A 26,230-nucleotide genomic window follows, 5' to 3' on the forward strand; every position below is an offset into this window, starting at 1 on the left:
TCATCTGTGAAATAGGGATAATAATAGAATCAACCTCTTAGCATTAGTCTAGAGATTGAATGAGATAAGCCATTTGAAAACACTAAGCAGTCCCTGGCAAATAACACTTAATTGCTACTAGAGATTAATAGTCCAAGTGATAGTGCTTCTACTAAATTGATGACCATATATTTGGAAATAAGTGAATGGATATGAGACCTATTGTCAAGGTTTAAAACAGCAGGATGTAGTGATGAATTATATGTGAGAGATGAAGTAGAGAGTTTTCCATATATAACTCCTAGGCTTCTGTCAGAGTGGAGTGGATTCTGCTGCACTTTTCTAAGTTGGGGAAGATCTGCCTGGTACAGATTTCAGCTATAGAAATTTTTCTCTCTCTCTTTTTATACTATGTAAGGCTGAATAAAAAAGAAAAAAAGGTAAGTATCATACAATATAAAAAGAAATATTTAGTAAAACTTTTAGATAAGTGAGAACCTTATGAGATATATAAAATGTTATATTCATACCACAATATAAAAAGTATGCAAAAGTCTTAAATGTGTATATTCTTTGTTCTCAAGGTCTAAGATTTTGAAAATGTCTATTGTACTATGTAAACGATAGTGAACAATTAAGATTATTATTTTTTTCTTACATTAAAGGTGTTTTGTAACCATTCCATCTGTTTCTCTAACAGAATAGAGCCTGCTTGATATACCAGGAAATGAAGAACTGAAGGAGGGTTTATTTTTATTCTCCTTAGAATTGAGGGTCTGCTCTTGGAGCCTTCAGACTCCATGGGGAAGTGGGATAATTGAGTGGAATTTATGAATCCTATATCAATGGCCAGATGGAGGGGCCCAACTCAATCTGTAGGCCCAACAATACAAGATTATCTGAATCGACCAAGGCCCACCTGGGAAGAAGTGAAGAAACAATTAGAAAATAAAAAGAAAGTCTCCAAGGCATTAGCTTAATTTGAAGAAAAAATGAATGAGAATTGGAAAAAATAATTAGAAAAAAGCAGAGAGACATTCATAAGTGAAAATGAAAGTTCATCCAAACAAAAAAGAAAGAAAGAAAAAGATGAAATCTTATCAGTATTCATCTTCTTCATCAAGCTCTGATTCTTCAAGCAGTTCAGATTCTGAGAATGAGGAAAAGAAACAATGAAAAAAGGAAAAGAACTGTTCATACAGGTCATCAGAAAGCTCTACATATGAATCTGAATCAGAAAGCAAGGAATCTGTAAAAAAGAAAAGTCAAAGGATGGAACAGAGAAAGAAAAGTATATTAGAAGACTCAGCAAAAAAAGAAAGAAGACTTATCCTGAAGATAAACCTTTCTCATTAGAATCCTCATCAGAATCAGATTATGAAGTGGAAGTTCAAGCAAAAAAGAAGAGACATGAAGAGTGAGAAAAAGCAACAGAAAAAGCAAAGAAGAAGAAACATCACAAGAAACATAGTAAGAAGAAGAAAAAGAAGTCAGGTTCAAGTCACAAGTCAGGATAACATAAAAAATTAAGATTTTCCTATTTAAAAAAGCAAGCACTTAAGGAAACTTCAACTGTGACTGTTAGGGCATATTTACAAAAATGCATGAATTTCCCTGTGCTAATAGAATTATTCCTGGACTGAGTGTCAGTCATATGCCACTGTGCCAGAAAGGGCCTTAATCATTGCCTGCAGCACAAATATATATTTTTGTTAGTTTGTGTGTTTTTCCTTCCATTGGTTAATTCTTCTGGGAGCTAAAACCCTGTTGTTCATACTAGTGGTTAAGACGTTTGGAATTGAATTTAAATGTTTTAGATAATAATTTGACCCCCAGGAATGTATCTTATTTAAAAGTGTGTAATTTGGATACACATATAAAATGTAATTAGAAATATCTAGATGACTATAGTTGACATTTTTGAAGCATGGACTTAATGGTATCTCTAAATCCTTACTTTTAAGTGCCCTGAATGATACATTGGATCAGATGGACTGGACAGATCTATTTAGAACTCTGCATCCCAAAGCAACAGAATATACTTTCTTCTCAAGTGCACATGGAACATTCTCCAAGATAGATCATATACTGGGTCACAAAACAGCCCTTCATAAGTATACAAGAACTGAAATCATACCATGCATACTTTCAGACCACAATGCTATGAAGCTTGAAATAAACCACAGGAAAAAGTCTGGAAAACCTCCAAAAGCATGGAGGTTAAAGAACACCCTACTAAAGAATGAATGGGTCAACCAGGCAATTAGAGAAGAAATTAAAAAATATATGGAAACAAACGAAAATGAAAATACAACAATCCAAATGCTTTGGGATGCAGCAAAGGCAGTCCTGAGAGGAAAATACATTGCAATCCAGGCCTATCTCAAGAAACAAGAAAAATCCCAAATACAAAATCTAACAGCACACCTAAAGGAAATAGAAGCAGAATAGCAAAGACAGCCTAAACCCAGCAGAAGAAGAGAAATAATAAAGATCAGAGCAGAAATAAACAATATAGAATCTAAAAAAACTGTAGAGCAGATCAACGAAACCAAGAGTTGGTTTTTTGAAAAAATAAACAAAATTGATAAACCTCTAGCCAGGCTTCTCAAAAAGAAAAGGTAGATGAACCAAATAGATAAAATCATGAATGAAAATGGAATTATTACAACCAATCCCTCAGAGATACAAGCAATTATCAGGGAATACTATAAATCCTTACTTTTGAAAATTAGTTTATTTTACTTCTTAATAAACTTTAGTTTACATGAGGAAAGGGCCTGTGGGGGAAAAAAGAGTTTGCTATAACTTTAGCTAGCTGAATAGTGTGTGCCTTTGATCTTTACACATCCTATCTTTGCCAGTGCAACAGCCATTCTATTCTTATTTGGTGAAATTCTGGGATGTTGTGTGCTCCTTCATGTGAACAAGAAGAAAGGATAAGTAAACCCCCAGTTCTATGAAATTTACCTCCACTTCAATAGTACTGAATACTGTTTAGCATTAGAGTGTTACATTGTTTGAATTAACTTTGATGCCATTTGGAGGGGAATCATTTTATATAAACCCTGGTATCTTTTTTATTAATAAAGATGTGAAATATTTTGCATGTTTTATGCTATTAATTTTTTATTATCCAGGGATATTCTATACAACCATTAATCCTTTTTATATGATTTATGCTTAGGATACAAGTTTGTAATTTCTTAATCTTACTATATTTCATTACTATATTTCATTCATATTGAAGCTTGTTTACTGCAAGCAAGTTAAGTGCCAGACCTCTAGTACGCTATGTGTCTTGTTACATGAAACTATTTCCAAAATCTTAGTAAGTATTCTGTTTAGAAGTTCAGTATCTTAAGCATTAGTATTGATTTAAAATAGGAGTTGAATTTAGAAGATAATGACATCATTGATCTTCCTGTGTTGTATTTTATTAAATGGTGCCTCATGTTTGTTGCTGATTAATGTTTACCACTAATTCTGAAATGAGTTGAGAATTATTTTTATTTTACATATTGATATATCAGAGTAATATTAATTATAAATTGATGTCTCAAAAAAACCCACCTGTTACAGAGGATGTGCTAATTGTAACATATTTACAAAATATTTTGGCATGATGAGGGAATCAATAGCTACTTTTTAATAGCTGATTTCATATCAACCTCCTTGAATCACAGGTAAAGTTATTATAAAGATAGAAAATATCAAGTAAATAAATATTGGCTCCCCAAATTTTTGCAGTTCTCTCAGTAAGTTTCTTGGAACATTATATATTTAATATCATGATAGATCACCTTAAAGCTTCATAACTTTAGTTGTTTTCTAAAAAAAAACAACAGCACTATATATGCTGATAAAAATATTATAGTTAAGGGATATCTTATATCCATATAGAATTTTTCAAATTTGGTTTTGATTAACATATGAAAGAAGCTTATATTATTTGTAGAATATGGTAAAGACATTAACAGCTTACCAAATATCTGTGTGCTCTCATTTACTTCCCAGCCCCTTGTACTTAGGTAATGCCATTTGACTACTTCTAGCAGAGGGATTACAGAGATTGTAAACAGAAATGAGGTGTCATTTCAATACTGGAGCAGAAAAAGTCCTGCGTGACCTTCCAGCCCTCTCTTTACCTGCCATGGTGACCTGAAAGCAATGTATTCCAAATGGTGTATCTATAATATGGATGCAACCTGTATCTCTAAGTTACTCTTTACAAGGGACCTGCCTTGGAGAGCTGATGGACTTGCAGTGAAACTTTTGAGAGTAAGAAATAAACTGTTATGTGTTAAGCCACTGAGATTTTGGGTCTTTTTTATTACCACAGCTTCACCTAACCTAATCTAATATTGTAGCATTCTAGAATGTCTATTTTGTTATTTACATAAATAACTTACTTCTATCACATCTTTTTTCAACTTATTTCAGAGGTGATCATTTATGTCATAATAAAAGGAAATGTTATTTTATTTGCATTGGTGTTTAATGACTGAGGAAGAGGATGGTCTAGCATAACATTTTATGGTTATCAACAATGCTGTCTGAAAAGCAAAACTATTTCATTATTCCTCTGAATATAGTCAAAATAATCTTCCAATAAAGGGTTTAGAAGAAAAATTTAAAAGCACTCATGGGGACTTGATAAGGAAGAAGAATGCTATTTTTTAGATGTAAGTATAGATGATATGGTGAAATGATACGAAACTATGTACAGGACAATAGATTAAATAGATTTAGGTGAACATTCAATAGGTAGCCTTCAGATTGAAAACAAAATAATTTACCCTTATGTGAAAAGCAGTAAAGTTATTATTAGTGACTCACTTTATATGACTCATAACAAAGTTAAAAGTAGAACCACCCTATGATTCAGCAATTGCACTACTAGGTATTTACCCAAAGAATACAAAAATACTAATTCAAAGGGGTACATGCACCCTGATGTTTATAGCAGCATTATAACCAATAGTCAAATTGTGGAAAGAGCCCAAATATCCATCAACTGATGGATGGATAAAAAAGACGTGGTATATATGTACAATGGAATACTACTGCACCATAAAAAAGAATGGAATCTTGGGGCACCTGGGTGGCTCAGTCAGTTAAGCATCTGACTCTTGATTTTGGCTCAGGTCATTATCTCACAGTTCCTGAGATCAAGCCCTGCTTCAGGCTCTGTGCTGACGGGGGGGGGGGGGGGGGATCCTGCTTGGAATTCTTCTCCCTCTGTCTGTCTGTTCCTCCCCCTCTAAAAATAAATAAACTTCTAAAAAAGAATGAAATCTTGTTATTTCCAACAACATGGATGGAGCTAGAGAGTATTATTCTAAGTGAAATAAGTCAGAGAAAGATGAATACCATATGGCTTCATTTATATGTGGAATTTAAGAAACAAATGAGCAAAGGGGAAAGGGAAGGAGGCAAACCAATAACAGTCTCTTCACTATAGAGGACAAATTGTTGGTTACCACAGGGGAGAGGGATGGGGGAGGGGGAAGGGTTAAATAGGTGATGGTAATTAAGGAGTACGCCTGTTGCAATAAGCACAGGGTGGTGTATGGAAGTGTTAAATCACTATATTGTACACCTGAAACTGATATAACACTGTATGTTAACTAACTGGATTTAAAATAAAAACTTAAAAAAAGAGCTTTAGACATAACATTCAGCTAACTTTGACTATGGGAAGAGAAACAATGAGAAAATCAGTAAGAAAGTAGATGAGAGAAGAGAAAAATCAATACAATCTAGATTAAGAATGTAATTGTAAGCACCAAAAGAAGAATTTGAAAGATCTCAGGCTGAAGATGACATTAGATTGGACTTAAGATGAGTGAATAAAATTTGGGTTTCTGGTTTTGCATTTTGGAATAATAGTTCTTTTCTTTATTATAACTTTATCTGAGGAGAAAGTTGCACCTTTGAAAGTTGCAAATTGTAATTCTGTAGTCATTTTCTGTTTGATCATATTTATTTTACAAAAAATATTTGTGTAGGTTTGTAGCTACTTTATGACTCAGAAAAATTATCATTCAAAAATACCTATGTATTTTTCAACTGAACTGAATTTCCTAATCTTTCCTGAGCTGCAAACAGGATATGTTCTTTCTTCAAATGGCTCAATCACTTTTACTTGTTTCTTTCATAACACTTACCTTAATCTACCTTGTATTATATAAGAATATAATCTATATACTTATAGACTCTGGTTGTTAAAAACACGGGCTTTTGGCTAAGCACTAGGTTGAAATTCTCACTCTTCCATTTCTTGATATGTGACCCTTAGTTCATTTCTTTGTGTCTCAATTTCCTTAGGTACAAACTCTAAATTAATAGCGTATATCTCTAGGATTGTTATGAGAATAAGACATAATAACATTTAAAGCATTTAACACAATTTCTGGCATATAGTAAATTCTCAGTAAATGTTATTTCTCCTTTTTCCTCCTATCATCATCATCATCATCACCACCACCACCACCATCATCATTAGTATAGTTATTTTTAATATATCACCCCCCTACTCCTTAAAGTTAGAGGCTGTTTCATCTTTTATCTTTTGCAATCATGGTACACAGTATATTGCATATCACAGATTCCTCATTATTTTACTTGAGTTAGCTGGTTAGGTCCTGGGAGATAGAATATGCGTGAATGCAATGCAACACTATGTACAGTTGACCCTTGAACCACTTGGGGGTTTAGTGGCGCCAACCACCGTGCAGTGAAAAATTTGTGTACAACTTTTGACTCCCCCAAAACTTAACTACTAATAGCCTACTGTTGACCAGAAGCTTTACTGATAACATAGTCAATTAACATATATTTTTATGTTGGGGCGCCTGGGTGGCTCAATCAGTTGAGCAACCGATTTCAGCTCAAGTCATGATCTCACGGTTTGTGAGTTTGAGCCTCACATCAGGCTCTGTGCTGATAGCTCAGAGACTGGAGCCTGCTTCAGATTCTGTGTACCCCTCTCTTTCTGCCCCTCTCCCGCTTATACTCTGTCTCTCTCTCCCACAAATAAACATTAATTTTTTTAAAAAAATACATATTTTTATATTATATGTATTCTTACAATAAAGTAAAAGATGTTAGTAAGAAAATCATAAGGAAAATACATTTACCCAGCACTGTATTGTATTTAACAAGGAAAATCTGTGTGTAAGAATACCTGTTCAGTTCAAACCCATGCTGTTCAAGGGTCAACTGCCTCACTTTTTAAAAGACTTTATTGAGATATATACTTCACCTTTGTAAAATATACAATTCAATGTTTTTAGTATACACACTGATATATGCAATCACAACTACAATAAATGTTAGGACATTTTAATCACCTCAAAAAGAAACTCCATATCCTGTTCTCCCTACTACCCCCAGTCTCTCTAACTTACCCCACTAAAAGAAGCAACTACTGACATATTTTCTGTCTCTATAGATCACCCTGTTCTGAAATTTTCATATAAATGGTACTATACAATATATGGTCTTTTGTGGCAGGTTTCTTTATTGGAACATAGTATTTTCCAGGTACATTCATTTTGTAGCATGTATAAAGAATTTTTATGCCAAGATAAGATAAAAGAAAATCTAGTACATCCTACCAAGTTTCGGCTAGAACCAGGAGAAACAACACCTTTCATAGATATTTTTGGCACCATTAATATGCCTTGTACTACTTTAAAAATCCTGATGATGCAGCAGATTATTTGAAGGATTATATTTCCTGGATGTAAAAATGTTCAAAGGATTCATAAGAGGAAATTGGATCAATTTTTGCAATGGAGGCTGATAACAATGATACAATATTAGTATGTTTTTGTGCTCAGAAACTTGGCAAGAATAGAAGTGTTTTGAGGAGAGTTTGGATTGGTAATATTCCCTCCAATAAGCTACTTTTCTATGGTAATATTTCCTCCAATAAGCTACTTTTCTAAATGGTATAATCAAGAACACTATATGGTATTTTCAGAACTTTTCCCAGAAGATGTTTACTAAAATTAAATGGTTATCATTATTAGTAATGTTGCCATTATAAATTATCTAATTGCTATTTTTGCACCTTGTTGCTCATCTGGGGGAAGTAAATCTCTTATTTTTCTCTTGAATTTGAGCTGAAATGTGGTTTATAAAATTACTTTATATACTACAAAATGATCACTCATTCTATCTTACTGAGAAATCAGAATGCTATAGCTCTATGGAAACTTACAAAAATATAAATAGAAACAAACTTATCAACCTTTAAAATAACTACTTTTATCACTTGAAATGGTTATAGGAAGTCATCAAATATTTAAATGGAATTCATTATTCAATAAATCTTCACCAGATATTTTTAGTAATACTATCTAAGAATAGCTAATCAAAATATGACCTTGTAAAAGCCAGGTTTTCTCCACACAAGGAGAAAAACCTGGATAGTTGGAGTCTCTGCATTTGGTTTCTGCATCCTACTGAGTTATAGTCACACAGACTATGAGGTTAGAGTTCCCATCATTCAGACTATCACCTGATAGCTTGACTCCCATGGAATTGCTTCAAAGAGCTTTTTTTTTTTTTCGTGGGTGGCCTAATCGTTCATTAGAAACTCACTTTGGTTCCATATTTTAATATTCTGTTTTATTAAAGTGTGGAATGAATAACAGTTGTATACCAACATTGCAATTAATTTGGCTCTGTTCTCAGTCAAATGTATTTAGAACAGCTTGAGAAGGATACGTATTATCTCTGTTTCAAATGTCTGGTAGAAGTCCCCTGGGAAGCCATCTGGTCCAGGACTCTTATTTGTTGGGAGATTCTTGATGACTGATTCAATTTCTTCACTGGTTGTGGGTCTGTTTAAGCTTTCTATTTCTTCCTGTTTGAGTTTTGGGAGTGTGTGGGTGTTTAGGAATTTGTCCATTTCTTCCAGGTTGTCCAGTTTGCTGGCATATAATTTTTCATAGCATTCCCTGGTAATTGCTTGTATTTCTGAGGGATTGGTTGTAATAATTCCATTTTCATTCATGATTTTATCTATTCAGGTCATCTCCCTTTTCTTTTTGAGAAGCCTGGCTAGAGGTTTATCAATTTTGTTTATTTTTTTCAAAAAAACAATTCTTGGTTTCATTGATCTTCTCTACAGTTTTTTTTTAGATTCTATATTGTTTATTTCTCCTCTGATATTTATTACTTCTCTTCTGCTGCTGGGTTCAGGGTGTCTTTGCTGTTCTGCTTCTATTTCCTTTAGGTGTGCTGTTAGATTTTGTATTTGGGATTTTTCTTGTTTCTTGAGATAGGCCTGGATTGCAATGTAATTTCCTCTCAGGATTGCCTTCGCTGCATCCCAAAGCATTTGGATTGTTATATTTTCATTTTCATTTGTTTCCATGTATTTTTAAATTTCTTCTATCATTTTCTGGTTGACCCATTCCTTCTTTAGTAGGGTGTTCTTTAACCTCCATGCTTTTGGAGGTTTTCCAGACTTTTTCCTGTGGTTGATTTCAAGCTTCATAGCATTGTGGTCTGCAAGTGTGCATGGTATGATCTCAATTCTTGTATACTTATGAAAGGCTGTTTTGTGACCCAGTATGTGATCTATCTTGGAAAATGTTCCATGTGCATTCGGGAAGAAAGTATATTCTGTTGCATTGGGATGCAGAGTTCTAAATATATCTGTCCAGTCCATCTGATCCAATGTATCATTCAGGGCCCTTGTTTCTTTATTGATCCTGTGTCTACATGACCTATCCATTGTTATAAGTGGAGTATTAAAGTCCCTGCAATGACCACATTCTTATCAATAAGGTTGCTTATGTTTGTGAGTAATTGTTTTATAAATTTGGGGGCTCCTGTATTTGGCACATAGACATTTATAATTGTTAGCTCTTCCTGATGGACAGACCCTGCAATTATTATATAATGCCCTTCTTCATCTCTTGTTACAGCCTTTACTTTAAAGTCTAGTTTGTCTGATATAAGTATGGCTACTCCAGCTTTCTTTTGAGTTCCAGTAGCATGATAGATAGTTCTCCATCCCCTCACTTTCAATATGAAGGTGTCCTCAGGTCTAAAATGAGTCTCTTGTAGACATCAAATAGATGGGTCTTGTTTTTTTATCCATTCTGATACCCTATGTCTTTTGGTTGGAGCATTTAGTGCATTTACATTCAGTGTTATTATTGAAAGATATGGATTTAGAGTCATTGTGATGTCTGTAGGTTTCATGCTTGTAGTGATGTCTCTGGTACTTTGTGGTCCTTGCAACATTTCACTTACAGAGTTCCCCTTAGGGTCTCTTGTAGGGCTGGTTTAGTGGTGTTGAATTCCTTCAGTTTTTGTTTGTTTGGGAAGACCTTTATCTCTCCTTCTATTCTGAATGACAGACTTGCTGGATAAGGGATTCTCGGCTGCATATTTTTTCTGCTCATTACATTGAAGATTTCCTGCCATTCCTTTCTGGCCTGCCAAGTTTCAGTAGATAGGTCTGCTACTATTCTTATGTGTCTACCTTTGTAAGTTTGAGCCTGTTTATCCCTAGCTACTTTCAGAATTTTCTCTTTTTCCTTGTATTTTGCCAGTTTCACTATATGTTGTGCAGAAGATTGATTCAAGTTATGTCTAAAGGGAGTTCTCTGTGCTTCTTGGATTTCAATACCTTTTTCCTCCCCCAGAACAGGGAAGTTCTCAGCTATGATTTGTTCAAGTACACCTCCAGCCCCTTTCTCTCTCTCTTCTTCTGGAATTCCTATGATATGGTTATTGTTCCATTTGATTGCTCACTTAGTTCTCTAATTCTCCCCTCATACTCCTGTATTTTTTTAGCTCTCTTTTCCTCAGCTTCCTCTTTTTCCATAATTTTATCTTCTAATTCACCTATTCTCTCCTCTGCCTCTTCAATCCATGCTATGGCTGCCTCCATTTTATTTTGCACCTCATTTACAGCATTTTTAAGCTCCTCATGACTATTTCTTAGTCCCTTGATCTCTGTAGCAATAGATTCTTTGCTGTCCTCTATGCTTTTTTTCAAGCCCAGCATTAATTTTATGATTATTATTCTAAATTCTTGTTCCATTATATTGCTTAAATCGGTTTTGATCAATTCGTTAGCTGTCTCTACTTCCTGGAGTTTCTTTTGAGGAGAATTCCCCCATGTTGTCATTTTGGATAGTCACTGCAGTAGCTCCAAACTGCAGAGAATTCCCCTGTGCTGTCCAGAGTAACTTTTGTTGGTGGGAGGGGCAGCAGTCAGACCAGTTGTCTGCCCCCAGCTCACAGCTGGGGCCACAGTCAGTCTGCTTTGTACCTTATCTTCCCCTCTCCCAGGAGCAGGACTTACTGTGGAGTGCTGTGTTCCTTATCTGGGCTACTTGCCAGGCTTGTGGTGCTGCTTTGATGGGATCTGGCCAAGGCCGTATTAGCTGGGGTGGATCCCAAAGGTGCACAGGGGTAGGAGGGCAGGCTTAGCTCGCTTTGTCATAGGTGGTCCCCTGAGGGAGGGACCCTGCAGCACCAGAGGGAGGCAGGCCTATTGGAGTGATGGATCCATAGAAGCACAGTGTTGGGCATTTGTGTGGTGCAAGCAAGTTCGTTGAGGGGAACTGGTTCCTTTTGGAATTTTGGCCTCTTCTGTTGGCTCTTGTCTATGCTTAGCTCCAGAGAGTCCATTCTGCTAGTCTTCTGGAAGTTTTCTGGGTTATTTAGGCAGATGTGGGTGGAATCTAAGTGATCAGCAGGATGAGGTGAGTCCAGCGTCCTCCAACACTGCCATCTTCCAAGATCTCTCAAGCTCTGTTCCTTAAATCTCCCCTCATGATGTGCTGCTCTTTCGACCATTTCTTCTTAGCATAAACCTGTGGGCTTTTCTTTAACTTTTCTTCTTTTCTTGTCCTTGACAATCTACACACACACACACACACACACACACACCACAATTTATTTACTCTGTTGGACTCCACCATTTTCTAGGTTTGTTTTCCATACTCATTGCACAAGTGCTGACAACACTGACTCCATCTTTGGCCCTCCATCTTATTCATGCCTGTGCAATGACTTCACTTAGGGCTATTTTCCCAGGCCCCATGGAGGTTAATATATGCCTTGAGTGGAATGCACTAAGTCTTGTTCTAATCCCTAAAAAGCTCCATTTCAGATAACTAGTCGAGTTGACTGGCACACAGAAGACCCAACTTAAGATAACTAGGAGAGATGACTGGCACATAGAAAGCCCCACTTTATATAACTACTAGACATTCCCTGGTGCACAGATTGCACTGCTTTAGATATTTGCCCTGTGACCACACCACCATGCCTCTCACTCCATAAAAGCTGAGGTTTAAGGCCCAGACTCAATGTAAAATGGGTCAGAGAATGGTTCTGTACCTCCTGAATCATATATCTTGCTTCCAGATCTATCCTGTCAGCAAGCTATCCTGAATAAAGTTGTGTATTGAATAGCTTGCTTCATTTTTCAGTCTTAAAGTATCTTCTCAGTTCGGGGGGGGTACATTATATTTTTTAATTTTTTTAACATTTATTTATTTTTGAGAGAAAGAGAGAGAGAGAGAGACAGAGCATGAGCAGGGGATGTGCAGAGAGAGAGGGAGACATGTAATCTGAAGCAGACACCAGGCTCCAAATTGTCAGCATAGAGCCTGACATGAGGCTCAAACCCATTGGAGCAGACTCCAGGCTCTGAGCTGTCAGCACAGAACTTGACATGGGGCTCGAACCCATGAACTGCAAGATCATGACCCGAGCCAAAGTTTGAAGCTCAACTGACTGAGCCACCCAGGTGCCCCTGGAGGGTACATTATTGACTCTCCTCCACCTTCTAATAATTGGTGAACCAGCCAGAAGACCAACAATGAAACAAGCAAAGGTAAAGGGGATGTGCTGAAGGAAAGCCCATTGTCCATGGGGGAAATCCCAAACTGGCTAGTCACACTGTGTGGGGAAATTTAGCCAGGTCTTTTGAGCATTTTGGAGCAGTGCATGACTAGGGGGATGCCCTAGAAATGCCCAAGGGGTTGTTGGATATCCTATCCAAAAAGGTGGGGAGAAATGGAGAAGGGAAAGTGACCAAACTATTGTGGCAATAGCTTGGCCATTGATCTAAACATTTTGAGATGCCATGGAAAGACAATTATGAGTAAGGAGAAAATTGGAACAGAACAGGGAGGAATACTTAGAGATTGTGGCATGTGGCAAAGCAGGGATGTATGGGTATGAACTGACTCACATCGAAGTGAAAACTATTGTATCTCAGGAGAGTTGTGTCCCTGAGGCATAAGATCCCTGGAATGATGACTCCTCTGATGAGGAAGACATTATAATATAGGAGGAAAATGATTTTCAGGCATATCCTTTGAGTCAAACAAAGACCAAGTTCATCTTGGAGTCAAGAGATGGCCGAGAGGAAGTTCCCACCATTTAGAAGATGACTATGAGGGAATATTCTGCCACTGAATTGGTGTAGCTAGCCAGCTACTTTGAGAAGGGAGGCTGAGAGGTGGTGGCAGATTGGATGTTGCAACTATGGGATTCTGGGAGAGATGGTACTATGTTAAATGGGTTTGAGATGTTAGAAATGGCCTCAGTCACTACTCAGTCTACCCTGCAGCTGATATTATGTGCCACAGGCATGAGCAAGAAATGCAGGTGCTCAGCTAATTTGATTGTCTGGATAAATGCTAGCCTTAAGATAACCGGACCTAGCCAAGAATTGCAGGTGCTCAGCTAATTTGACTGACTGGAGCATTAAGATAGCATTAAGATAACCTGGTCTTTCTGTAACTTTTTTTCCCCTTAGTCTCCCCCATGGTCTTCTGTTAAGTTTCTCAAGATCCACCTATGAGTGAAAATATATGGTATCTGTCTTTCTCTGACTGACTTATTTCACTTATCATAATACCCTCCAGTTCCATTCACATTGCTGCAAATGGCCAGATTTCATTCTTTCTCATTGCTATGTAGTATTCCATTGTATATATCAACCACATCTTCTTTATCCATTCATCAGTCAATGGACAGTTAGGCTCTTTCCATCATTTGGCTATTTTAAGAGACTCTCGGATACTGAGAACAAACTGAGGGTTGATAGGGGGTGGGGGAGAGGGGAAAGTGTGTGATGGACATTGAGGAGGGCACTTGTTGGGATGAGCACTGGGTGTTGTATGGAAACCAATTTGTAAATAAATTATATTAAAAAATAAAAATTAAAAAGTTAAAAAAAAGATAACCTGGCCTAACAAAGGGGCTGTTCCCTCCCTTCCATTATGCTGGATCTCAGTGGAAGAACTACAAGAAATTATATGTGAACAGAGAAAGAATTATTTTCCTCTGGTATGAAAGACAATATCTTGCAGTCAGCCCCATGGGGTACCTAATATATCCTTTTGGTTAGAAAAAAAACAGGACATCCACTAAGACATATCAGTATGTACTACACTTTTCTAACACCTTTTTCAGTATTCTATTAGGACTTGAATCCCAAAACCAACTTGCCTTCCCATGGAAGAGGAAACAATCGACCTTACAGGCATTGCCCTAAGGGTATCTCCATAATCTCCGAATTTGTCACAGGATGGTAGCCAGAGATTTGAGAAAATGGTACTGCCAGAGGAAATGGTGCTTTTAACTGGTGATAACTTATCTTTCCTGTCTCAAACAGTTATGTCTTTACAGGCCTACTTAAAGACAGGAGGATGAGAGGTAAACACCAACAAGATCCAAGTGTTGAGTCAATCAGTAAAGTTCCAGGGCATGATCTGGTCAGGTAAAACAAAAGTGATGCTGGAGGCAGTTACCAATACAAAGAAGCATTCCATAATCCCTGAAATGGTAAAGGAATTACAGGTTTTGTTGGTTTATTAAGTTATGGGAGACCTTTTATTTCCCTTCTAGCACAGATATTAAGACTCTTATATGCCTTGGTTACAAAAGGGAAACCGATGGGACTGGGGTTCTAACCAACAAGAGGCTTTCTTAAAGGTAAAAAATGGTAGTGAAACAAGTACAGGCCCTGGGGATATTCATGCTAGATGTAGTTTGTTAATTAGATATAAGCTCATATCCACAAGGGTTTGACTGGGGCTTGTGGCAATCACAAAATGGGAAACAAATCCCATTATGATTCTGGTCTCAATTATGGAAGAGAACAGAAGCCAGGTATAGTCCAATCAAGAAACAACTATTAGCTGCATAATCTTGCACTGCAACAGATGGAAGGACTGACTGCCAACATGCCCATGATGATATGAATCATTTTGCTGGTAGGAGGATATATTAAGGACATATTCAGCAAGCCTAAGAGTGTACCCAGGTAATCACCTTAAAGAAATGGCATGCTTACACAGCAGAAGAGAAATTACAACATCAGCCTACTATCTCATGAACTACACTCATTACTAGGGCAAGTCACCTATGTTGACCAAGCCCAACTTCCAGAAGTTGCCGGCATTATGCCTCCCCGCACCCAAGCAAAGAAAGGGGTGGTCTTACCTCTAGCAGGCACATGGTACACTGACAGCAGTTGCCAGGAAAACCCACCTATTTGGCATTCCTCTCCTATACAACTGGATTCTTATGCACTTTGGTTTGAGTAGGCAAAATTGAGAGCAGTATGGATTTTGTTGATGAATGAACTCATGCCCATTAATTTGGCTACTGACAGCTGGGGAGTGTGGAAAGGGTTAGCAACATGCATGCTCCAGTTGCACAATGAAGCCTGCTCTATATTAAATAGACCCCTGTGGAGAGTGGAACTATGTGAAGATAATTGGGAATTGGGAAGTATGACCTAAACCCAATTCAGGCATCTAATTCTGGCTTGTGTCTGCTCAACTCCACATCCACAATACCAGGCAATCATTAGGCAGAAGCTCTAGTCCAGGCATGAGCCCTTCTGCTGGAGGAAATGCTGAGCCTGATGCAGCAGAACGGATCCACTGTAAATCAAGACACCACTGTCCCAAAATGACTCGGGAAATAGTAAAAAGACAACATCGGCTTTTAAAATATTCCAATCTACAAGCACTGACAAAAACTGGCCACAGTGCTGCCTCAGGCAATGGCCACTGTACCACACTCCAGGACACACTGGGCAGACTACATACCCTGTTTCTTGCTGGCTAAAAGATTACATAGGCCCATTGCCAGTATCTAAAGGGAGCAAATATGTGCTGACCTGTGTGGATACTTCCACAGACTTGTATAAGCCTTTGCCTGTAGAAAAGCCAATCAGGCTACAACTATAAAGATATTAATGGACCCTGGAAGATAGCCAAGTAGGAGGATCATAAGATCACCTCATCCCACAGATATACCTAGAAAAAAGCCACATCAGTGTCACTAACCCAGAAAATGAACTGAACACTGGCAGAACAGACCGTCCACAGTTATTTGTAGAAAAGAAGCCACGTTGAAAATGGGAGGAAGGGCAGAGTCCCAGTCTAGAACCAAACTACCAGTGAGGATAATCACAAATGGGAGGGACACTACAAATACAAAGAAGGGAAAGGAACATACTCTACACCATGCACCCCAGACATAGGGGACCTGCACTAGTAAGATGAGTTCTCATGAAATTTGACTTTGAAAACCAGAGGGGCTTACCTTATAATAAGTGGAGCTTAATGCTGGGAACTTTAAAACTCAGTGGGCTTGACTCTGGAGGAGCTGGATGTTGACTAGAAACTTAGTCCCCGCCATTAAAAATACAGCATGAAAAACAACCCTGCCAAGATACAGCATAGAAGCAGCAATTTGAAAAGCTCCTGGGGTATATGGAATAAGATTTATGTACTAATCTAAGAAAATTCATGAGAGGGACAGGAATCTTTAGGAGGCTTCTCCAAAAACAAAAAAGCTGGTTGGCGCCATTCCATTCCCCCTTCAGACTAGATAGCCAGACACCTGTGGGAACCACCAGGAACACTGTCAACATAGCTTGCTAACACTGTGTGCCCCACACCCATGTTCTCCTGTGGACTTCCCCATCTAACCTGCCCCATTCCCTGGGACTCTCTCCAGAGCAGCTCCAGCCAGGCCTTATCTTGCAAGCAGTCACAGTAGGGACTGGCACATACATTGCTAACACTACACACCACAACCCTGTTTTCTCCTGTGTACTGCCCCATCCAACTTGCCCCACTTGGCAGGAGTCCCACGAAAGTGGTGCTTGACACATTTTATTTTGCAAGCAGCTCCAACAAGTGACAAATACCACTCCAAAGGGACTCCTGCCCTGTGGAAAGGGGAAAATAACCACAAATAACAGTTCCACTACAGCCAAGCAGTGGGCCAGGGATAAACATCTACTCTGACTGCCAGTCTTGCCCACCAACAAAAACCTGATAGGGGATATTACAAGGAGAAATCCTTGTAGTTTTGGGTCCCTGCGAATACAGAAGACAGACTGGGGGCAGATATCTACTTTGGCTGAAGGCCCTGACCACCAAAGAAAGCCCCTCAGGGAACAACATTCGAGAAAGCCCTACAGTTTGGTGCAAATGCAGTTCCAGCAAATGGACGGAGGACACGTATCTGATCTGACCCAACTGTAAGACCAAGGAGGCCCCAGACATGCCCCTTAACAGCACAGGGACCAAATACTACCCATTAAAGTAGAAGAGGACCATTTTAGTCAACAGGACTGAAGGCAAAGATGACTCTGTGACAACTATAAAGTGCACATAACACACATAGGAGATAGTCCTGAAGTGCCAGATTGTGGTGAAGAGGAGATACTTTACAAGACACTATAGGAACTCTTTTTCATAAGGCCACTACGTTAAGATCAAAAGACATAGCTGGCTTTCTGAATATATAGAAACAAACACAGAGATTTAGACACACTGAGGAGACAGAGCAATATGTCCCAAATAAAATAATAGGACAAAATCATAGCAAAAGAGCTAAATGAAATGGATATAAGCAATATTCCTGATAGAGAATTCTAAATAATGATCATAAAGATACTTTCCGTACTTGAGAAAAGAGTGGAGGACCTCAGACATTCAAAAAAGGTATAGAAAACATTAAAAAGAAACCATCAAAGATAAGAACTAAATAACTGAAATTAAAAATACACCAGAGGGAACAAATAGTAGACTAGATGAAACAGAAGAATGGATCAGCAAGCTAGAAGACAGGGTAATGAAAAGCAACCAAGCAGAACAGTGAAAAGAAAACAAAAAAAATATTAGTAAAAATTGGGAATAGGTTAAGAGAACTCAATGACATCTTTAAGCATAATAACATTCATATTTTGGGATCCCAGAAGAAGAGAGATAAAAGTGAACAGAAAATTTATTTGAAGAAATAATAGCTGGGGCCCCTGGGTGGCCCAGTTGGTTGAGCATCCCACTTCAGCTCACTTAATGATCTCATAGTTTGTGAGTTCGAGCCCAGCATCAGGCTCTGTGCTGACAGCTGAGAGCCTGGAGTCTGCTTTAGATTCTGTGTCTCTCTATCTCTCTGCTCCTCCCCCATTCATTCTCTCTTTCTCTCTCTCTAATAAATAAACATTAAAAATTAAAATAAGTAAAATTTTAAAAAAAGAAAGAAAGAAAGAATGGCTAAAAACTTCCTTAGTCTGGAGCAGGAAACAGACACCTAGATCCAGGAGGCACAGAAAGCCCCCAACAAAATCAAACTAAGGAGGTCCACAGGAAAACACATAATGAATTGCAGAAAGTAGTGATAAAGAGAAAAATTTTAAAGCAAGAAGACAAAATGTTACACGAAGGAAACCCCATAGTTATCAGCTGATTTTTCATCAGAAACTGCAGGACAAAGTGGGTGGTGTGATATATTCAAAGTGTTTAAAGCAAAAAAACCTGCAGCCAAGAATCCTCTATCAAACAAGGCTATCAGTCAGACTAGGAGAGATAGTTTCCAAGACCAATAAAAGTTTAAGGATTAATCACCAATAATTAGCCTTACAAGAAATGTTACAGGGAATTCCTTGAGTGGAGAGAAAAGGCCATAATCAAGAGTAAAAACAATTAGGGAAAGAGAAAGTTCACAGGTACAACCAATATAATAAAACTAGTAGATTAATCACATAAAACCAGAAAGAAATAAAAACACAAAAGCAGTGAAATCAATTATATCTATAAAGATCAGTCAAGGGATTCACAAAATAAAAATATATGTAGTTTGACATCATATACACAAAACATGGAAGGAGGAGTAAAAATGTATTGCTTTTAGAATGGGTTCAAACTTAAGTGACTTTCAATCTAATATAGACTGCTATATGCACTCCAATCAAGTGGAATATATTCCAGGGATGAAAAAGTGGTTCAATATTATCAAATCAATCAAAGTGATACATCTCATTAACAAGAGAAAGTATAAAAACAATATGACCATTTCAATAGATGCATAAAAAGCTTTTAACAAAGTGCAAAATCCATTCATGACAAAACTTACAACAAAGTTGAAAGACAACAGCAAAGAAAGTCCAAAGCCAGCAGAAGAAGAGAAATAATAAACATTAGACCAGAAATAAACAATATACAATCTAAAAATACAGTAGAGCAGATCAATGAAACTAAGAGCTAATTTTTTGAAAGAATAAAGGGAATATTGATAAATCCATAGCGACACTTCTCAAAAAGAAGAGAGAGGACCCAAGTAGATAAAATCACAAATGAAAGTGGATAAATCACAACCAACACCAAAGAAATACAAATAATTATTAAATAATATTATGAAAATTATATGCCAAAAAACTGGCTAATCTGGAAGAAATGTACAAATTGCTAGACACTCACACACTATCAAAACTGCAACAGGAAGAATTAGAAAATTTGACCAGACCATAACCAGTGAAGAAACGGAATTGGTTATCGAAAAATCTCCCAAAAAATAAGAGTCCTGGGCCATATGTGTTCAAGGGGAATTCTATCAGACATTTAAAGAAGAGTTAATACCTATTCTTCTCAAAATCTTCCAAAAAAATAGAAATGGAAGGAAAACTTCCAGATTATTTCTATGAAGCCAGCATTCCCCTGATTCCCAAACCAAAGACCCCACTAAAATGGAGAATTACAGACCAATATCCCTGATGAACATGGATGGAAAACTCCTCAGCAAGATACTAGCAAATCAAATACAACAGTATATTAAAAGAATTATTCAACATGATCAAATGAAATTCATTCCTGGGCTGCAGGGATGGTCCAATATTCACAAATCAATCTACATGATACATACATCACATTAATAGAAGAAAGGGTAAGAACCATATGATCCTGTCAATAGATGCAGAAAAAGCATTTGACAAAATACAGCATCGTTTCTAATAAAAAACCTAAAGAAAGTCAGTATTGAAAGATACCATAACATCATAAAAGCTATATGAAATTCCCACAGCTAATATAATCCTCAATGGGAAAGAAACTGACAGCTTTGCCCCTGAGATCAGGAACATGACAGGGATGTCCACTCTCACTACTGTTGTTTATCGTAGTGTTGGAACTCCTAGTCTCAGCAATCAGACAACAAAACAAAATAAAAGGGACCCAAACTGGTGAAGAAGAAGTTAAACCTTCACTCTTTACAGATGGCATGATACTCTACATGGAAAATCTGAAAGATTTCATAAAAAAAAAAAACTGCTGGAACGGATACATGAATTTAGCAAAATTGCAGAATGTAAAATCCATGCACAGAAATCGGTTGCATTTCTATATGCCAATAATGAAGCAACTCAAAGAAATATTAGGGAATCAAACCCATTTACAGTTGTGTCAAAACCCATAAAATATCTAGGAATAAACCTAACCAAAGAGGTAAAAGATCTGTACACTGAAAACTTATGAAGGCAATTGAAGAAGACACAAAGAAATGGAAAAACATTTTGTGCTCATGGGTTGGAAATACAAATAGTGTTAAAATGTCTATACTACCTAAAGCAATCTATACATTCAATGCAATCCCAATCAAAATAGCACCAGCATTCTTCACAGAGCTAGAACAATCATAAAATTTGTATGGAAACACAAGAGACCCTTAATATCCAGGGTAATGTTGAAAAAGAAAACCAAAGCTGGAGGCATCACAATCCCAAAATTTAGCCTTTATTACAAAGCTGTAATCATCAAGACAGTATGGTATTGGCACAGAAACAGACCCATAGACTAATGGAATAGAATAGAAAACCCAAAAATGGACCCACAAGTATATGGCCAATTAATCTTTGACAAAGTAGGAAAGAGTACCCAAAGTGGGGGAAAAAGCAGTCTCTTTAGCAAATGGTGCTGGGAAAACTGGAGAGCAACATGCAGAAGAATGAAGCTGGGCCACATTCTTACACCATACAAAAAATAAATTCAAAATAGATGAAAAACCTCAATTTGAAACAGGAAACCATCAAAATCGAACAGGATAAACAAAGCAGCAACCTCTTCGACCTTGGCAGAAGCAAATTCTCACTTGACATATCTCTAGAAGCAAGAGAAATAAAAGCAAAAATGAACTATTGGGACCTCATGAAGATAAAAAGCTTCTGTACAACAAAGTAAACAATCTCAACAAAACTAAAATGCAACCGACAGAATAGGAGAAGATATTTGCAATGACATATAAGATAAAGGGTTAGTATCAAAAATCTATTTAAAAAAACCTTACCAAACTCAATACCCCAAAAAACAAATAATCCAAGGAAGAAATGGGCAGAAGACATGAATAGACACTTATCCAAAGAAGACATCCAGATGGCAAACAGACACATGAAAAGATGCTCAACATCATTCATCATCAGGTAAATACAAATCAAAACTACACTGAGATGCCAACTCATAGTGGTCAGAGTGGCTAAAATGACAGCTCAGGAAACAACAGATGTTGGTTAGGATGTGGAGACAGGGGAACCCTCTTGCACTATTGGTTGGAATGCAAACTAGTGCAGCCACTCTGGAGAATAGTATGGAGGTTCCTCAAAAAAATTAAAAATAGAACTATCCTACCACCCAGCAATTGCATTACTAGAAATTTATCCAAAGGATACAAACATGATGATTCGAGGGGGCACATCCTCCCCAATGTTTATAGCAGCACTATCAACAATAGCCAAATTATGGAAAGAGCCCAAATGTCCATTGACTGATGAGTGGATAAAAAAAGATGTGATACACACACACACACGCACACACCCAATGGAATACTACTCGGTGATGAAAAAGAATGGAATCTTGCCATTTGCAACAATGTGGATGGAACTGGAGGGTATTAAGCTAAATGAAATAAGCCAGTCAGAGAAAGACAGATATCATATGATTTCACTCATGTGTGGAAATTGAGAAACTTAATAGATAAACATAGGGAAAGGGAAAGAAAAATAAGATAAAAACAGAAAGGGAGACAAATTATAAAAGACTTTTAAATACAGAGAACAAACTGAGGGTTGATGGGAATGGGTGTTGGAATGGTGGGGAAAATGGGTGATGGGCATTAACGAGGGCACTGGTTGGGATGAGCACTGGGTGTTGTATGTAAGTGATGAATCACTGGAATCTAGTCCTGAAGCTAAGACTACACTGTATGTTAGCTAACTTGAGAAAAAAATAATTAATACATAACAAAATAATCAATAAATCAATAAATCAATAAATCAATAAATAAATACAGTGTAAATGATATGCGGTGGCTTGCTTTATTTTTTCATCTCAAAGCACCTTCTCAGTCTGGTGGATTCATTACTAACCCTCCTCTACCTTCTATCACTCAGTTGCTGAGATATTTATTCTTGTGCTAATTATGCCATAGTAATATAAAATATCCTATTAGTTAATTTGTAAGTCTTCTGGTTTCTTACCCACTATTTCCTTATTCTTCTGATTGATACATTAGGACACAACCACTTGGAGTGTTGACACACATAACAAGCAGTTTCTTAACTATGTTTATATCAACAGCAAATATTGCTTCAAAATGTAATCATTTGAAAGAAAAAAATCAGTTCTTCTTATATAGCTATATTAACATAAATAAAAGTTTGTTTTAAATGCAACACGTTTTGAAGGGTACTTGTTAGAACCATTTGCTAGCTGCTATTGACTGAGACTTAGAATCAATTTTTTTCTGGCCATTTATTACATCAGCTTCTTAAATGAATGGAAGTAACATTGTTTATCAGATTTTAAAGTAAAAATGATCTAAATTTTCTTTTTAGCTCTGTGAATTTCAGGGTTTGGGAGGTGGTTTTTTTTGTTTTTGTTTTTTGCTTTTTTAATAACACATTTATCTAAATGGTCTCAGTTCTAAAAATCTATTCAGTTTGACAATTATTTGGCAAGGAGAACACCGTGCAGGAAAGATTTTGCCGAAATGAGAGAAGCAGTTCTTAAGGAGAATTCACATAATCAGACAATGACTTCTGTTGTGTGCCAAATATACAGACCTAAGGGGATATAGAAGGAGTCTAAAAATTTCACATTCATGCTTTCTTTGCATTCTTCCACGTCAAGCCTCAAACTCTAAGTTATACACAGAGACATTATAGACAGACACAAAGCTGACTTAGAGACACAAAATGGATTGTATGCATCTTAAAATAGGACCTGGGGAACAAATAAATATAGAGGAAAGAAAGACCTTAGTCAAAGAAGGTATATCTGAAATATTTAAGGGTGACTGATACCAAATTTACAGAAACCTTGGATCAAGTTCCTCTCTTTCTGAGATTGAGTTAAGTGCATTATTAAAACTCTCCATGGACACTTAAAACATTAAGGCAGACGTAAGAGGAAGTGGGGTAGGGTGTGAAGGCAGGACTACTCTTGGATAAGAAAGTAACTGATACCTTATCCAAGGACTATTTCAATACATGGCCTGATTAAAATTTCAGTATTCAACACATCTTTGCAAGACATTGAATACTCCTGCTAAATGCACCAGCCATAAATGAGTAGAAATGATTGATTCACCAAGCAAATATTTATTCAGTATCCACTATGCACTCAGTACTGTACCTGGTTTAGTTGGTGCAATGGTGAAAAAAATAACTGGGTCTCTGTATTCAAAGAATTTCTAGTTTGGTAGGGGAAATGGACAAGTAGATATACCATTAAAGTGCAAGGTAAACAGTATTGGTAGGTGTGATGAGCTAAGCACAGATAGCTATAGGATCACAGAGGAGGGCCACCTAACTCAAAATGGGAGCTGGGTCAAGTAATGTCTGTGCTGAGACAAATAACATAGATAAGGTTAAAATAGTGATCAGGGGGTAGCTACATCAAGAAATACAGACAGGGGGGAATTTTCAGTAGAAGATTTTGCTAAAGAAATATTTATTATGTGGGTAAATCCAGTAACAGACAAAATATGGACAGCAATACATGAAGTTGTATGCATACACAAATATCAACAAGTAAGGGATGCCTGGATGGCTCAGTCAGTTGAGGGTCAGACTTTGGCTCAGGTCATGGTCTCATGGTTCGTGGGCTTGAGCCCCACATCAGACTCTGTGCTGATAGCTCAGTCTGGAGTCTGCTTTAAAAGTCATTCAATATTTGGTTCCTTGTCCTAGCATTTAAGATAAAATACCATTCAAATTTCATTTTCCATAATCCACTTCAATTCTAAACCTTCTCAATTTAGATAGCATTTTCATCACAAAACAATTATTAGGTTCTAATTTTGCTCTTTTTGGTGTGGTTTTGTTTTAATTGGGACTAAGATTTGTGACCTATTCCCTATTACATGCTTAAACCTATCAAATATTAAAAACAACAACAACAAACCTCACATTCTGAAAAGGCAGATCACAGGCTTTAATTGTACATCTGCAAAATATTTAAGATTTAACAATGCAGTGTTCAAAAAGGAGATGTACTGAAAATCAATGTATTTTTTTGGGTTTCAAAGCCATTGCATCATAAGAAGAGAGAGATTTGGAATGATGTTTTAGCAATAAGCTCTGTCATCTGGCTAGCTTTTGTAATGGAATGAGTGCCTTCAATTATTTACATTTTTTTAAATGTTTATTCACTTTTGAAAGACACAGAGAGACCAGAGTGGGAGTGGGGGAGGGGAAGAAAGAGAGGGAGACACAGAGTTTGAAGCAGGCTTCAGGCTCTGAGCTGTCAGCACAGAGCCCTACACCGGGCTTCAACTCACAAACCACGAGATTATGACCTGAGCCAAAGTTGGACACTGAACCGACTGAATCACCCAGGCACCCTGCCTTCAATTATTTAAATATGACAATTGTAGTGTATATGTTAATTAAGTTTTCTTTCTCAAATACTATTATAAAAAACTAGTCAAAACTCCCAATTAAACATCACTATGCACAACTAGAATGGTTAAAATTAAAAAGACAGAAAACGCCAAGTTTTGGCAAGGATGTGGAGTAATTAGTAATTCATTGCTAGTGGGAATGAAAGATTGCATATTCACCGTGATAAACACTTTGGCAGCTTCTTAAATTGTTAAAAATATACTTATCGTATGATCCAGCCATTGTACTCATAGGTAATTACAGAAGAGAAAATGAAACACATTTCCATACTGAGACCTTATGTGAATGTCCATAACATCATTATTCATAATAGTCACATAGTGGAAGCAGCCAAACTGTCTATCAATAGTAAATGGATAATGGATAAAAAACTGAGTTATGTTCATACAATGTCAGCAGTGACATGCAATAACATAAATGAATCTCTCTTTTTTAAAATTTAAATTCAAGTTTGTTAACATACATTGTAGTCTTGGCTTCAGGAGTAGTAGAATCCAGTGATTCATCTGTTGCATATGACACCCAGTGCTCATCCCAAGAAGTGCCCTCCTTAATGCCCATAAGCGTTTAACCCCCCTCCCCACCATGACCCCTCCAGCAGCTCTCAGTTTGTTCTCTGTATTTAAAAGTCTCTTATGGTTTGCCTCCCTCTCTGTTTTATCTTATTTTCCTTCCCTTCCCCTAAGTTCATCTGTTGAGATTCTCAAATTCCACGTGTGAGTAAAATCCTATGATATCTTTCTCCGACTGACTTATTTCGCACACACACACACACACATACACACACACACACATACACACACACACACACACACACCACCTTCTTTATTCATTCATCAGTCAATGGACATTTGGGCTCTTTCCATAATTTGGCTGTTGTTGATAGTGCTGCTATAAACATTGGGGGGCATGTGCCCCTTTGAGTCATCATTTTTATGTCCGTTGGATAAATACCTAGTAGTGCAATTGCTGAGTCATAGGGTAGTTCTATTTTTAATT

The 26,230-nt window shown here is 37.1% G+C and overlaps 1 protein-coding gene across 1 annotated transcript; it reads left to right on the plus strand.

Annotated features, from left to right (window-relative positions):
- The first annotated feature begins 779 nt into the window (after window positions 1–779).
- On the plus strand, window positions 780–1,496 carry FAM133A (family with sequence similarity 133 member A). The gene is given in 3 exon segments (XM_053447912.1): window positions 780–1,045; window positions 1,047–1,228; window positions 1,231–1,496. Coding segments are annotated over 3 exon segments (714 nt in total).
- The last annotated feature ends 24,734 nt before the right edge of the window (window positions 1,497–26,230 follow it).

Source organism: Prionailurus viverrinus, chromosome X (assembly GCF_022837055.1).
Source record: "Prionailurus viverrinus isolate Anna chromosome X, UM_Priviv_1.0, whole genome shotgun sequence".
In the NCBI taxonomy this organism is placed as follows: Eukaryota; Metazoa; Chordata; class Mammalia; order Carnivora; family Felidae; genus Prionailurus; species Prionailurus viverrinus.